General features: G+C 42.4%; 1 protein-coding gene across 1 annotated transcript in view; it reads right to left on the reverse strand.

The window, feature by feature from the left end:
• Positions 1-17,563, reverse strand: part of PELI2 (pellino E3 ubiquitin protein ligase family member 2) — a 198,744-nt gene that overhangs the window by 139,754 nt on the left and 41,427 nt on the right. Inside the window, exon 2 of the mRNA XM_067734724.1 lies at positions 6,491-6,620. Within this exon, the coding sequence (XP_067590825.1) occupies positions 6,491-6,620 (130 nt within the window). The remainder of the gene's footprint in view (positions 1-6,490; positions 6,621-17,563) is intronic.

Genomic DNA, 17,563 nt, shown 5'->3' on the forward strand with positions numbered 1-17,563 from the left:
ACAGAAGACCTAAACAGACATTTCTCCAAAGAAGATATACAGATGGCCAACAGACACATGAAAGAATGCTCAACATCATTAATCATTAGAGAAATGCAAATCAAAACTACAATGAGGGCTTCCCTGATGGCACAGTGGTTGAGAGTCCGCCTGCCGATGCAGGGGACACGGGTTTGTGCCCCGGTCCGGGAAGATCCCACATGCCGCGGAGCGGCTGGGCCTGTGAGCCATGGCCGCTGAGCCTGTGTGTCCAGAGCCTGTGCTCTGCAACGGAAGAGGCCACAACAGTGAGAGGCCTGTGTACTGCAAAAAAAAAAAAAAAAAAAAAAAAACTACAATGAGATATCATCTCACACCAATCAGAATGGCCACCATCAAAAAATGTACAAACAATAAATGCTGGAGAAGGTGTGGAGAAAAGGGAACCCTTTTGCATTGTTGGTGGGAATGTAAATTGATACAGGCACCATGGAGAACAGTATGGACGTTTCTTAAAAAAGTAAAAATAGAACTACCATACAACCCAGCAATCCCACTACTGGGCATATACCCTGAGAAAACCATTATTCAAAACGAGTCACGCACCAAAATGTTCATTGCAGGTCTATTTACAATAGCCAGGACACGGAAGCAACCGAAATGTCCATCAACAGATGAATGGATAAAGAAGATGTGGCACATATATAGAATGGAATATTACTCAGCCATAAAAAGGAACGAAACTGAGTTATTTGTATTGAGGTGGATGGACCTAGAGACTGTCATACAGAGTGAAGTAAGTCAGAAAGAGAAAAACAAATACCGTACGTGAACACATATATATAGTATCTAAAGAACAAAATCAAAAGGTCTGAAGAACCTAGGGGCAGGACAGCAATAAAGACGCAGACATAGAGAATGGCCTTGAGGACACGGGGAGGGGGAAGGGTAAGCTGCAACAAAGTGAGAGAGTGGCATGGACATATATACACTACCAAATGTAAAATAGATAGCTAGTGGGAAGCAGTCTCATAGCACAGGGAAATCAACTTGGTGCTTTGTGACCACCTAGAGGGGTGGGATAGGGAGGGTGGGAGGGAGGGAGCTGCAAGAGGGAAGAGGTATGGGGACATATATATATGTATAACTGATTAACTTTGTTATACAGCAGAAAGTAACTCACCATTGTAAAGCAATTATACTCCAATAAAGATGTTAAAAAAGAAAAAAAAAGCTGTAGCAATTTTTAAATCGAGGATAATGATAAAGAGATGATTCTTTGCAAGAACAGAAGGCTCCAGCTTCACAATGAATGTGCAGTGGAGATATGCCACCATTGTCTCTAAGAGCCAGGCTGGACAGACAGACAGTGAGTGCTGCAAAAAGACCCCACTGAAGTCTACAAAATTAGCTTGAACTAATGAGTTCACACTGAAATTTGTATTATTAGTTTTTACCACTTCTCCCAGTTACGGTTACATTATTCACTGCCTGATAAGGAAGAGTTTTAATATCTCATCAAGCAGTAGAGCCATCCCAGTGGGAACAGCTTAAGAGCAGTCCTGGTTGTAACAACTACATTAAATAGCCCCAATTCTTCTCTGAACTGTCACTCCTAGACCACTGATATTTTCCATTCTGAAATAATGCCAACTGGAACAAAGTGATATTCAATTACTTCTTAAAAGTAAAAACACCCAAAAAAGGAGATTTCAATAAAGCACAATCTAAGAAGGGAAAACCATGATGAAGAGTTTTCCACAGTAATGTTGCTAAATTTAAACCACGTTACCAGCAAAATATTTACTTATCAGGCAGCATCACCATCCCCACCACAACCATCTACTATTTACTGATTAAATAAGAGCAAAATCGTTACCCCACATCATTAAAAAGTAAATGAACGAGCATAAATTGACTTAAATTCTCAGTCATATTCTGCCACTCCCTCTGCTAAACACTCTTCAATGTTTCCCCTTGGAAAAAAATCCAAATTCTCCAAGCAGGACCCCAAGAGCTCTAGACCTCCCTGCTCGCCTGGCTAACTCCTCTTTACCGTTCAGCTCGCAGCTCACAGGCCACTTCCTCAGAGATCCTCCCCCTTCCACCCAGACTAAACTCTGTGCCTCCTCTTCTCATAGCGCTGCATTCTTTTTCCGCACCATGCTTTTCAAAATATTCAGATAAATGTGTATCCACCTGATTACTTATTGTTTGCCTACTCACGAGACGATTAGCTCCACGCGGACATGTTTTGGTCCCTGTAGTACATCCAATACCTAGATGATGGCTGGCCACAGAAAAGGACTAGATAAATATACGTGGATGAATAAATTGCTAAATGCCCTATATCTATGTAATAGACCTGCTAAAAGTAAAACAGGGCTTCAGGTTTTTCTTTTAACACCTTACATAACAGAAGAAATATCTTTGAGTATTACTATTTCAAGAGCAAATATGTACACAAATGAAGATTACACAAATCGTGATTACACAAATAGCAATTACACAACAGTGGCACATACTTGCCACCCTCATCTGACTTAGCTTGGACGCGGGGACGCATGGAAGACTAAGAGGGCCCATTTCCCAGCTGCCACTACCATCAGCAAAGGGGTCTCCCTGGTCTGCCCCCAGACTGTGGGGCAGAAGGAATGACTGGGGCAGAGGGAAGAAAAAGCATAGTCAGAGGCCAAGCACTCCAATTCTAACAATGGTAACCACGCCACCCTTCCAGAGCTCACGTGCACACCTCCAGTGAAAGATGACCCTTTCGTTACCAATACTGCAGAATCACAAATTTCACAGGAAAGCACTGCTGGTTCCGATCAAACAGCCTCTGCCAAGTACTACCACACACCCTGGCCTTCTGATGGGAAATAGGGTGAGAGAGAAGGAAGATGAGAAAAACAATCCGGCAGGGCCTGGGAAGGGCCCAGAGCCAGGAACGCACAAAGAAGGGTGAGAAAGGGAATCTGGGGTGAAGTTAACACATAACGGGAAGAGCCAAGTGGGCTAACAACCGTGGCAAATAAGGACAGGCTAAAGGGCTGTATGCTCTGATGAGATCTGATAAGGAGAGTATATGTGTACACGAGTAGAATGAACTGGAGGTTATGGTAACTTACAAGTGACAATGGGCTATAAGGTCCACTGTATCTGTGGGAAATGTGGAACAGGAGTGACAGTCCTTGAAACTGAAAGAGTTACAGCAGTATGCACCGCGGATGCTCACGTTCGGTTGAATACAGCCTGGGGAGTCACAGAGACTAAGGTGGGGACGGAGTCAGCGAAACATGCAGAAGGGTGATCTATAGGTCAGTGAGGGCAGGAGGCAGGGGAAGAGACAGCTTAGATGAATAATGTAGGGTTACAAAAGAAGAGACTGAAATGGAAACAAAATGAAATCATTTCTAATGCCATGAACTGGAAAAGATGGAAAAAGAACATATTACTGAAAAACCAGGATTCAGTTAAGGTGAGGTAGTAGAAGGAGCATTTGAAGAAAAGGTTAAATATCTAAGAGACTTTGTCTAGGGGGCCAGCAGAGCAGGTGGCAGCAGGAGCGGCCGGGCAACACGGTCCGGGGATGGAAGCTTGAGGCGGAACAGGAGGAGGGAGGGATTTGTGACTAAGGTGCTAGGTTCAGGTAGGATGACATACTATGCACAAGGCCCCCAACATACAGGTACCGAGATAAATAAGAGAAAGGCGATATGGGGTAAGTGATCAGCTCACAATAAATATGCCTGGTCCATTCATCTCCCTTGGACATGGTTGACTGACACTGTACGGGCCTATCAGATTCTCCTTCCTGAAAATTAAAAACCTTTCAAAGTGACTGAAGGTAGTTGGAGGCACTTTATAACACCCTGGAAAGAACATCTATGTTAACTCCTGTGGATACTCTGGTTCTCTTCTCTCACAAAACCTGGTTACTCACATTTTCCCCCGATTCTGAGAGCTGTGCCTACCCTAACCTTTAATAATGTCTCCATGTTTGCTTTGTTTGTTTTCGCCAGAATCATTTCTGTTGCTTATAACCAAAGTATCTTTCCTGATTTAACATGGCTTCTGCCCATAGCTAACTCATTTTATAAATGAGGAAACGGAGGCGCTGAGAATGTATTTCTTTTTACAGGTTATAAGACCAAAACGTGGGACTTCCCTGGTGGCACAGTGGTTAAGCATCTGCCTGCCAGTGCAGGGGAAATGGGTTCGAGCCCTGGTCCGGGAAGATTCCACATGCCACAGAGCAGCTAAGCCCATGCACCACAGCTACTGAGCCTGTGCTCTAGAGCCCACGAGCCACAACTACTGAAGGCTGCATGCCTAGAGCCCGTGCTCCGCAACAAGAGAAGCCACCGCAGTGAGAAGCCCGTGCACCACAACGAAGAGCAGCCCCCGCTCGCTACAACTAGAGAAAGCCCGCGCGCAGCAGCCAAGACCCAACACAGCCAAAAATAAACAAATAAACTTATGTTTTAAAAAAAGACCAAAACCCAATTGTCCCTACTATACTACTCTCAGCGATTTTTTTTAAAACAGATTTAGACAGACAGCTTCCAAAAGACTTATAATCCAAATAACGTCAGCTAAAATCTAGGTATAAAGGTAAAACAGAAAAAGCTAAAACTGGAGCCGATGGAGGTGGCTAATGAGTCTGGAAGAGCCACGATCTTCTAATAGTAGCTAGTGGAGGATACAGTTCATATTCTATTGTAACATGAAGCCTGTGTAACGGAAGATTTCTATAAATTTTTTTTAAATATCTGAAGCCATTGTATTAATATAAAATTTGGATTAAAAAAAAGTAAATGTAAAAAGGTACAGAGCCAGAGAAAGATAAATATCAACATATAGACAAAATTATAAAGAACGTGTCTATAATATCAGAATATTTTTGGCATCATCACATGCTTAAAAACATTTGTCTTGGTATCCTTCCCCTCCAAATATTTTGGGCCTATAAAACACTTCTCATACTTCCTTGACCTTCCAAGATTCTGTGGCCATTTCACTTCCTCCTTTTCTCAGAATCTCTGTAAGGCTGATTTCCTTTGTTTACCCTGTCAAGTGTCCTTTCCTTCCTAAAACTTTCACTTTATTTCCCTTTTTCTAGCCTAAAACTTGGCCACTATGTATTATTCTTTCCTGTTTCCCTGGTGTTTGATATTTTCTCATCTAACCATTCCCTCCCGAATACAGGACAATCTGAATTGGCACATTCTCACAAACTTTTTCCGTGGCGCTGCCTCAGAAAGAACGACAGGAACTTTTTAGAAAAACGTTAACAGAGGTGATCGGTTGCTAGGAACTGAGTATAAATACCACATATGCTTCCATGAAGCTGTTCATTTCTCTTTGAACCACGGGTTTTCAGTAAAAAATGGGAAGCAAGTCTCTTATTTATTCCACATGGTCCAAACCTATTATGATAAACAAACATGTAGAGCCAGTGCTCCATATGAAATACCTCAGGTAAATATAATTATTTTATAAAAAGGAAACTATGGGCTTCCCTGGTGGCACAGTGGTTGAGAGTCCACCTGCCGATGCAGGGGACACGGGCTCGTGCCCCGGTCCAGGAAGATCCCACATGCTGCGGAGCGGCTGGGCCCGTGAGCCATGGCCGCTGAGCCTGCGCGTCCGGAGCCTGTGCTCCGCAACGGGAGAGGCCACAACAGCGAGAGGCCCACGTACCGCAAAAAAAAAAAAAAGTTTTTAATAAATAAATAAATAAAAAGGAAACTATATTACACATTAAGTAATGTATTTAATTAAAAGATAATCTAATAGACTATATCAGCCAGAATGGAAATTCAGGGTTCCCCTCCACTTATATATCAAAAAACAAATGAAATAATCATAAAAAAATGAACATTTTATATATTTCAAACTTACAAGAGGAATATGTATCATAGACTTCTTATAGCACTTAGCTCTGTTTACTTCCAATCTTTCTAATAATTACACAAATTCAATTCCATGTACATGTAGATTATGTGAAAACACCCACTCCTTAAGTAACAGAAGGGAAACAGCAAATCTTAGTGAGGTTTATATCAAAATTTAACATAAAAACTCTCTTCAGGATAAAGAACATCATTTATCTTTCAACCATAACTATTCTAAATTGATAATATGCTGATTCCACTATATCCTAAATCAGTGGTTCATTATGGGATGAGGACTGGGGGACAGACGGGAGGGGTGGGGAGGGGTGGGAGGGGAGGGAGGGGACATGTGGCAAGCCCTGGAGCTACTTTTGGTTGTCTCCATGTGGTGGCAGTTGGGGGCTGGGGGGCTGAGGTGCTACTGGCATCTAGTGGGCAGAGGCCAGGGATGCTGCAAAACATAGAATGCACAGGACAGCCCTTCACAACAAAGATTATCCAGCTCAAATGGCTGAGAAACTGTCCCACAGAGAAATGAGACCCAAAGAGAAGAGCAGCTGATCAGGAATAACCATGAGTCACCGCCGGCCCTCTCGGTTCCAAGGAGCCCCTACCTTGGATGCCTGCGGCGTGGATATCACATGGACCGTGCTGGGTTTGACTCCGTTAGCCTTCGGCCGCTTGTAGAGAGCAAATCTGCTTTTCCTCCGGCCTCTGTCTCCATTAGGTAAAGTACCATTGTACCTATAAACAGGGATGAGAGGTATTTGTAGATTTTCAAGGCATTAAGAATAAAAGTTCGATGGCCTAAGGGAAAAGACAGGAATGCCCACAAAGACTTGCCCACTAACCGCCCCACAAAAGGGACACGGAACAGACGGTTCACAGATGTCAGCTATGATGAAGTTCAAATCCCTTCCGGAAACTTAATTGAAGAGTGATGTACAAAGTAATTACAGGTTTCCTATTCTATAAAGTCAGACTCTTCAAATCTTTTCAGAAGAGACCGAGTATAAAATAAGCAAATGAAAATTCTGCAGAGGCCGTATTAGTGCTGGTTCAACTCAGCAAGCGCAGTCCTAATGGGCCCCGGAGAAACACTCGAGAAATATTTTTAAATGAACTAGTTAGAAACTAGCATTCTAATTAAACCTCATCTCTCATTCGCAAATCATGTTAATGTCTGTAGGATCTTTATTTGTAAGACCCAATTTAGTTACTTGCATTCTTAAAAGTTCGGAATTCTCCACCTTCATTCCCATTGCTATTTGAACCCTATACTGTCAGGTTAGCAAAAACTAGCCTGCAAAATTAAACATAAAGTGTGACTCTACAAGAATGTTGACCATTAAAAAGCCCAAAGGTAAATAAAAAAGATGAGTTTTAGTCCACAAACTAACAAATATCTCTAAAAGTCACCTGGAAAACACTACTGTCCTTAGCAGATTTCCTGAATTAATACCTTAAGCCGGTACCAGTGTTTAAAAGAAATGCAGGATTGCAGGAGGGTTTCCGTTTTCACCTGTATTTTCTAACTCTGGATTAAGGGTCCCTGTACGTTCTGACCGCTTCTCATGCTGCCACACTGCCATGTCTATTCTCCAACTCCCTCTTGGCAGAAGTTCTTTTCAAGAAGAGAACCGAAAGAAGGAAGGGAATTGTTTCAAATCTGTGTGGATAAACATAACAGCTCCAAAGCTCCCTCGGAGCACCAAAGTCAGGGGCAGTGCCTGTGGTGTAGCGGCTCCACCCTCTCCTGGAAGTCTTGCCTTTGCCACTTGTCCATCAATCCCAGAGATCATGGTGGCCATGATCTCTGGGTGGGACACAAGGCCCACTGAGAACAGTGAAAGTCAGAACAAGGGGTTTGTGGTGTTTGTTTTACAATTCAGTAGCTATAGTATGACAATGGATTTAAATTATCACCAGAAATTATTCCTGCTGTGTTTTTAATGTCTCCATTTCCATCACAAAGGAACGTCAGCAACAAGAAAATGCCTCTAGAATACAAAAATAATTTGTTTCAAGTTTTATTCCTCTCCTTTTTCTGAGGCAAGATCAGAATAATGTGCATTGTTTTCTTAAACATATCTGTGATCACTACTACAAAGAACATATCCATGAGTAAACAACCATTATAAACTCCCTCTGTCCTAATATATTTCCGTGTCACTTAAACCAAGATGAGCATCCTGTATTAAGAGAAACATACGTGAATCAATCAAAGGCAGGGCTATAAACAATTAAGGGACATTTTCACCACTGTGGCCTAGAGGCAATTGGTACAAGATCTGGCCAGGCTCCTTGTGACCCTCACACTTGCCCAGCTCTCCGCTGCATCTTTCTCTCAACTATATACTGCTGGTCAAGGATAGCGAACCTAGTAAGAGCACGGCAGGTGCTTTTGAAGAGATCTGCTCACCATGACATCCCTTCTCAGGAATCCGGCCCTGAACTCCCTAAGGGGAGCCCCGGCATCATGTGTGAATGAAACGGCCAGGCCAGCATTCTCCCCACCACCCTGGAGCTGAAGAGCTGGAGGCAGACATCCGGCCCGAGCTGGCCAATGACATTCTCATCCTGGAAAACGCAAAGCCGGACGAGAGACAACCGCCAGTCTGCGTGGGTGGCCAGAGCTGCAAACTGGAAGCACGGGAGCTGTGGGGATGTCACAGTCTGTTCCGTGATGAAGCAGCAGAGAAGTGAGGAGTGAAACAGATGAACAGAGACAAGCAACAAAAAGAGATGGAAAGAGGGTCCTTAAGGGCTTCTATTGGCCCAGATGTACTCTGACCCTTGTTGGTGAAATTCTTTTTAGTTTCAGCTAACTCAGGTTGGTTTCTGCTACTTGAAACCCCAAAGCCATATCTAATATAAAGGTGAAAACACAAAAACCAGAAATGTCAACCTTAACATATGCAAAAGCATTTTCATTTCAACTGCCTGAGCAGAGATGCACAGATATTTCAGGTTAAGCAAATATGCCAGTCCACTTAATATGCCTGCTTACTTAATACATCTACATGACACCCAGTGAAAAACCGTGCTGGAAATAATTAAGGTAAGAGTGGAGAAAACAGTGTCACGATGAGAAAAGTTTCAAATCAGGTTAAGCTACATGGTCATTCGTTCAATATTTATAATGCTAAGTACTAGAGCTGCAACGATGAATATCAACCAACCCGTGTTCAGAGCTCTCCACTTAAAAGCAGAGAAAGACATAAAAACAAGCATGATAAAACACTTGTGCAACAAGATGCACTAGTCATTCAAAGCACGTGGGAAGAGCCATGTCGGAAGCCCTCACAGAGCAGACAGTGTGAACTTTCTTGGAATCTGAACAAGATGACTAAATGGGGAATGCAGGGCAATCGTATGTACAAAGGCAAGGAGTGGTTCAGTGCTGTGGGAGCATGGAGTTCAAGAGGACAGACGCAGAGGGCTAGGAGGGTAAAAGGTGGTCAGGGCCCAGATTACAACCCCCTGATGCTCCATGACGAGGGGCATGGCCTTTCACCCTAAGAAGAATGGGAGTTGGTAAGATGTAAGCAAAGGACTAACATGATTGCATATAAAGTAATCACGAGGGCAGCAGCATGCAAGACGCACATCCGGATTCGAGTCAGGATGACTGGATGGGAGAACTGTCCTAACCTGAGGAGGAAGGTAGTGGGTGGCCCTCAGAAAGACAGGTCCATGTCCCAGAACCTGTGAAGGTGACCTTACTTGGAAAAAGAGTCTCTGCAGACGTAATTAGGGATCTGGAGATGAGATCATCCTGGATTGCTGGGGGCCCTAAATCCAGTGACTAATGTCTTTAGGAGACACACACAGGGAAAGAGAGGAGACGACCAGGTGAAGATGGAGGCAGAGACTGGAGTTAGACGATCACAGGCCAAGGAACGCCTGGAGCCACCACAAGCGGGAAGAGGCAAAGGAGAACCCTCCCCCAAGGCCTTCAGAGGCAGCACGGCCTTGCGGACACCTTGATTCCAAGACGTGAGGCCTCCGGAACTGTGGGAGAACAAATTCTGCTGAGAGTTGTTTTCAATGCTAGATGAACATGAGAATTACCAGGGAAGCTTCATAAAAATATGCGTGCCTAAGTCAGAAGAGATGCTGATTCAGTAGCTCTGGGACGGAACTTTTAAAAGTTCCACAGGTGATCCTTACGTGCAGCTACAGTTGAGGACCCTGGTTTTAAAGGCAAAAAATCAATAGTAATTGGTGACCTATGATGTGGCCGCACCAAGTGAGGGACAGAGAAAGGGAATATCACATAGGCTCCCGGCCAAGGCCAAGGCGACGGCACTATTAGAAATAGGAATTACAGGGACATCCGGGGAAGACGTGTATGAGGCAAGAGAAGTTATAAACTTGGGTGCCTGCACCATACAGGTGTGGAAGTTAAAATCATGAGAGCAAATGAGATTACTCACGAAAATGTACAGAATAAAGTAAAGAAGGCAAGGACAGACCCTGGGAAAGATGACCATTTAAAGAAATAAACCGTAATTCACAGAACTATTCGTCAAAAAAGTGACTTTCAACATATGTAAATTTCAAACAAAATAAATACCTTTTATATCTTCAAAAGAATAAAGAAATAAACCCTTCTTAGTCATAGGTAGAAGGACCAGGACCAGTAGAAAGTTGCATTACCAAAGATAGGAGAAGAGAGAATTTTAACAGTGTTTAATCAGTTAAGAGGCCAGTCAGAAATGCGCAAGTATGATTTGGAAAAGAACAGGTCATTGGTGACATCACCCACCTTCAGAGCAAACCAGCAACGCAAAAACAAGCAAAGCCCTCCAGCGCCGAGCCTCACTGTGAGCCTACCCTCTCCTTCCCAGCTTCTCACGGCCAAGAACCTCAAAAGAGGGCTCCACACCCACCGTCCCAATTCCCTACCTGTTGACTCTTCAGCCCACCGTTGTTTGCCTCCAAATCTAAAGGTACATTTGCTCATAAAGGCAAAAAAGTACTATTCCATGAAAGAGGGTCAGAATGCCGTCTGGCCCTGCAAGCTTTTCAGCCAGCAAGTTTGCAGAAATAAGATTTCCAAGTGCTGCGGCCATACCTATCTCAGCTGCTAAACAAGGGTATTTTGATTCAAACCCACAAGTTGCCTTTCAAGCTTCAAATTAAAAAAAAAATTCTGGAGACTAAAAAAATCCACTTATTTAGTAAATGTGTGATGAAAATGTAGCTCTTCATATACGCAGGGCAAATAGGTGGTAAAGGTATTTGGAAGCTTCAGAGGACAATGAAAAACCCTTGTAAGAAACCTCACAAGGTAAGAAATGGTGTTTCTTGGTTTCAAATTCAGAGTTCACACATTAATTCTTTTAAATAGCATTTGCTGTGCATTTACTATGTGCCAAGAAACCTTGTAAGGGAGGCTCCTCGTGGGCAGATAAGAGGCTTGAATGACTGGAACACGCATAAATTGCACGGCTGGGAAGGGGCAGATGGGACTCAAGTCTACATCTGGTTTTGTCTGACTCCATATTTCATACTCTTTCCAGTAGCCAACACTGACAATTTTTAAATTCAAGGCATTTCCTGGCAAACACCACAAAGATACATTCTTGAGAAGATGCCTGCCACCTAAAAAATGCATTTGTCAAAAAGAATTTTCTATAGGAAATAACAGCAAGAGAGGGCGTGCCAGGGGCTCCCAGCCACACTTCGGAGGCATCACATTTGATCTTAACCAGTCTGAACTCACGGAGCAGCACCTGTGTGGGCTACAGAAGTGAAGCGTCATCAGCATCAAACGGCCACATTCCAGAGGCAGCCCAGCTTCCCATTATAGACTGAAGCCTCTGCCCTCCCTCGAAAGCAATATCTCTGTCACCTGCACATATAAATCACAAGCAACTACTGTAGCTAAGACAGACTGTACACTGCAGATGAACAGGCCGGGGACACTAGAGACAAGAGATGTGAAGGGCACTGGAGTCTGATAAACCCCTGCACCGTGGCCCCCCGGTCTCAAGGAGTGCACATCAATTCACCACGATAGTGAATGCACTAACACACTGCCGCAACCGTGCATATGAAGATGCACGTAAACCAGTAAGTGCCTGACACTGGCTTTACATCATTACAGCCCGAACTCCTCATTATTTAAGCTATCAGATGCATCTGGACTTGCACTGCCCGACTGAACTCCATACATAAAGCCCAGGGACACAACAATATCTATTTTCCTGTGCCTAACAAATGCTGCGTATTGTACGGTTTCATAAAATAAATAGTAGACTTTCATTTCCAGCCAGAGAGCTAATTGTGGCAGCACCATTACAGTTCACTCCCTCTGGGGATAACCTGCTGCAGCTTTTTAAACATCAATTCATTCAGAAAATCTTCCTGGGCTTGGCCTCCGAATGAAAATTCTCAATGCCCCATTTCTGGTTGGAAATGGTCTCTGCTCCAAGTAGCTACTTCAGAGCTATTGAATATGAAAATATATTTATATATAAAATATGTAGATGCATATATTCATTCAAGATAGCATCAAGCGAAGTACATGGGGTGAGCCAGGCCCACGGCTGTGTGCTGAGGGGCTAAGGATACGAGACACCCTGTCTCTTAACAGACTCAGTCAGGTGGAGAAGACAGATCAGGTGACAGATAGTTATAAAACAATACTGATAAGTGCCAATGAAAGTGAGTTAGAAAACACAATGGAAAAAAAAAATCAGAACAGTAACTTTGGGATTACTTTAGGACACGGTCATAAGTCTTGGCATGCCCTACATGTGTGATTCAAGTCATGGAACCTTACTAATAGTCTTCACCAACCCTGTGTGACACCACCAGTCAATCTCCCATTTATCTCACACCATTTGGACTGGATGCTCTTTGAGGAGTTTCCTATTTCTTTGTGTACCCTCCCTTCACCTCTACGTGGTACCTTAAAACCAAGGAGGGGATCGATGAAACAGTTGCCACATTAATATGGAAATAATGATAGTGGTGTAAGGGATAAAGAAAGGAGTTCTAGCTCCAACTCTTTTCCTAGCTGGTGCTGTGAACTTACCTAAGATGGGACTGCTTCCTCAGCTACAAAGACAGCAACACAAAATAACAAGTTCAATTTTAAAAAGAGATTCCCAAACCTCTTTCAAACATTTCAATCTGATATGGACAGAGAAGGCATTTCATCCAACTCAAGTACCAGGATCCTGTCTAAGAAGGGTGAAGGTTGTGGCTATCGTTTTAACAACTGGCTTTGATCTGCTGCTACACTTCCAAAGACCCCTCAAATCTTTATGGCAGTTGAGGTGTGGCAGTTACAGCTACAGGTTGAGGTTTGCCTTATCTTGAGGTTTTTTAGCTTCCCTAGACCAAAACAGTTCCCAAGGCAAAACATTAAAACGTTCTTTCTATCAGGAACGCAGTACTGCTCCCACACGCAGCTTTTCAGCCGTTCTTCCAGGATTTATACACCCACACACTCTCATCCAGCCCCACTACAGCAAAAGGTACAGCATGAAGGCCAGAGGGAGACCCCATCCTGGCTCTGCGTCCCATCCCATATTTGCACTAGTCCCTGAACATCTCAGAACCTCACTTTCCCTCCCCATAAAGTAGGAAGAAGGCCTAACATTCTACCACTTGGATTCTGGAGCAGCGTGGTGGTGGGAGATGAGGGCAAAGCTATCCGGAAAGGCCCTGACCCCAGCCTCATCAGCACCGCATCTGCAATGACCAGGGCAGGGACTCTGTTCTCTCCTGCATTCATTCAACTCCTATGACTCTGAAGGCCACACTTCCCTACTTGCTTCTTCCTCCAACCAGCCCATACGAAAGAAAAGAGCATGGAAAGCAAATCCAGTCCACCTAAAACAGAGGAACTGTTTATGAAAAGAAAAATATTTCTTATCTAATACTTAGCCATCTGGTTCTTTGAGGTCATTCTCCTCCCTTTGTCATCTCAAATTGGTACTGTCACTAAAAAACACAAGATAAAGATTTTTTACTGTATTGAATCTCTGATTTTTGAGCATTGCTGGGAGGCCAACAGTAGAGCGTTTTTACTGAATACTGGAAGGTACGCAAAACATCAGAAATAGAAAAGGCTATTTATGTTACTCTTAAAACACTGATGACTAACGTCTTTTATTCTGCCGTTGGCGCCAACAGTCCAAAATATCTCTGATTAAATACATATTAATATAGTATTCGTCATTTATGTCAAAGAATCTTTTTTACCCTATGGGTGAAAAATATTTTTCAAGTATTACCCTGCAGTAATTTTTTTGATTCCTAAAAGAGAAAATATCACACAAAGGGAAAAAGCCAAAGTATAGCAAGAAATGAATCTGATATAGTACAAGATTTGTACAATTCACGAATCAGGTAAAGACATCATTTTATCCTATTCCTGAATTAGCACCATCTTTTTCTTGGGCGGGGGGTGGTCTGAGTCATAGCTCTGCCATTAGTAGCTATGTGTTTTACCTGTTTTGTAAATTGAAGTATAGTTACTTTACAATGTTGTGTTAGTTTCAGATGTACAGCAAAGTGATTCAGTTACACACACACACACACACACACACACGCACACACCTGTTCTTTTTCAGATTCTTTTCCATTACAGGTTACTATAAAATATTCAATATAGTTCCCAGTAGGTCTTTGTTGTTTATTTTATATATAGTAGTGTGTATCTGTTAATCCCAAACTCCTAATTTATCTCCCCCCCAATTCCATAACCATAACCATAAGTTTGTTTCCTATGTCTGTGAGTCTATTTCTGTTTTGTAAATAAGTTCATTTGTATAATTTTTCTAGATTCCACATATAAGTAATATCATATGATACTTATCTTTCTGTCTGACTTACTTCACTTAATATGATAATCTCTAGAATTAGTACCACTTCACACTCCAGACTGCTTTACATAGTTCACCAATTAATAATTTTGAAAACCAAATTAAATCCCACACATTCCTTTTTTAATCACTCCAACATTTGCTTATTTTAGCCTCTCATCACCTAAATGAAGACAGGTATATAAACTGTATGTGGTAGACTGAAATACTGGTCACAGTTCTTCACTCCTCCCTGAAGATATGCCCTTTGACATGACTTTATACCTCCAGTTAACTTCCTTGCCCTGGACTTTGGGTTGGACCATGTGACTTGCTTTAGCCAATGGGATTTTTTTTTAAGTCCTACAGGATGAGTATACTTTTTTTAAAAATTTACTTATTTTATTTATTTTTTTGGCTGTGTTATGTCTTCTTTGCTGCACACGGGCTTTCTCTAGTTGCGGCAAGTGGGGGCTACTCTTCGTTGTGGCACGCGGGCTTCTCATTGTGGTGGCTTCTCTTGTTGCAGAGCACAGGCTCTAGGCACGCAGGCTTCAGTAGTTGTAGCTCGCGGGCTCTAGAGCACAGGCTCAGCAGTTGTAGCACGTGGGCTCAGCAGTTGTGGCTCACGGGCTCTAGAGCGCAGGCTCAGTAGTTGTGGTGCACGGGCTTAGTTGCTCTGCGGCATGTGGGATCTTCCCAGACCAGAGATCGAACCCGTGTCCCCTGCATTGGCAGGCAGATTCTTAACCACAGTGCCACCAGGGGAAAAAAAAAAAACAAATGGGACACAAGCAGGGGCGTGCACTGTGGTTGGCGGTTGGGATTATCCTCTGTCATGGCCATAGGAAGAGTATGTCCCAGCCAACCTGCCGAGGAGGACGAGTGACACTGGGAGGAGATCCAAGCCGCATACATGCGATGTAAGCAAAGCCACTCCATCACAGCCTAGTGCAGAGCCACCTCAACAACCCACAGTCATGAGAACAAATGACTGTGGTTTCAAGTCGCTGAGTTTGGGGATGATTGGTCACACAGCATTATACGGCAAAAAGTAAATGAATTTCAAAAGCAAATTAACTTAAGTAGCTTCTTCAGTAGTCAAAAACTTTGGTGGACTAAAAACACAAAAATACAAAATATATACCCATTGAAAGTTTTATATAAAGAATACTCTTTCAATATGAAGGAAAAAGTCTAAAATTAGAGATAATTCCAAATGTGTCGCTTTTTAAATTGGCTATAAAGAATGAGATTTTTAAGAAACGCATACTTCGTGCTTCCCTGGTGGCGCAGTGGTTGAGAGTCCGCCTGCTGATGCAGGGGACACGGGTTCGTGCCCTGGTCTGGGAAGATCCCGCATGCCGCGGAGCGGCTGGGCCCGTGAGCCATGGCCGCTGAGCCTGCGCGTCCGGAGCCTGTGCTCCGCAACGGGAGAGGCCACAACAGTGAGAGGCCCGCGTACCGCAAAAAAAAAAAGAAAAGAAAAAAAAAGTATACTTCTTCAAGAGGGAGACAAAATACCAAATTGGATGTCCTTTCTTTTTTCTTCAGTAAATCATTATGTCAACTAAAATCGGTGGTCCCCCAAATAAGCTACATGATGTGTATGTGAAAAGGACTTCCTCTCTAAGAGTCAAATTTAGACATAAAAGAATTAGGATAAAACTACTAATTATTTGGCAAAGCACTGATTTTTTTCAAACTGTTTACACACAACTTCTACTATAATAAGAGGCCTCTAAAAAGTGAGCATCTCAAAGGACGCTCGAAAAGGAAGCATCTTAAACTAGCACTGGGCCCATCGTCTAATATGTACTAAACTACAGGCATTTCAAATAAAGAACTTGATGGTACAAAGAAATCTGATTTCTCGCCTTAGTACTTATGTAAGTATTAAAGCTAGAAGTAGAAACTAGCAGAGGAATCTCTTCTTAATTTATAACTTATATACTTATAACTTATTATAACTATTCCTAACTACTAAAATAATTCCTTCCAATCTTTTTCTTTTTTTAAATTTCATGGCATGCTTCTCTTACTACTCCTAAAAAGAATCACACTAATGTATGTCTTATTTTTACTAATGTGTATTTACTTTAAACTTTGAGTATGCACAGTGAATTTTTAGAAATTCCTAGAAATACAGACAAGCTAGAGCAAGCAAATCCAACTTTTGAACATTACTGGGCAATGCCCTGACAATTCCTTACTAAAGAGATATGTAATTGATATTGTATGCAAATTCAGTTCTCAAGACAATTTGTTATAAAATATATTAGCTTTATTCAATTACCCATGGCAGAATGGGGGGATGATTTTATATCACACACATAAATACTTTTTAATGAACCACAAAGCATGAAGCCATTTGTGGCTTTACATCATGTACGCTGATGCGACACAGATTCACTCCCTTTCGTACAACTTTTCTAAAGAAGACTGTTTTATTTCTAGAACATTTACACAGAACTAATAGCTGAAACAAGATTAGAAAATATTAGAAATAAAAATGTGCACAAAAATCAAGTTTATTTCAAGAAATGGAAGCCTTCTCTAAAACCTCATTTTATAACAGCCCAGTAGTAGGTGAATCAGGTCAATCACACAAAAGGGCTTCTGAGCCTCTCTGTAGGAAATGACTTTCGTACAACCAACCCCTCCCTCAGTGCTACAGAAGCTTATTATCTAGAAGTTAATTTTGGTCTGGAGCATTAACCCAACAGCTGCAAAAGAAAAAAAAATTCATATTGAAAATATATTAACTTGTCAATTATCACAAATAATACCTGATTTTTAATGGATACCAGCAGGCAGTGAACAGCCATGGGTATCACCTGGATTCAGGGAGTATCTTATCAA

This window comes from Pseudorca crassidens, chromosome 1 (assembly GCF_039906515.1).
Source record: "Pseudorca crassidens isolate mPseCra1 chromosome 1, mPseCra1.hap1, whole genome shotgun sequence".
NCBI classification, from domain to species: domain Eukaryota; kingdom Metazoa; phylum Chordata; class Mammalia; order Artiodactyla; family Delphinidae; genus Pseudorca; species Pseudorca crassidens.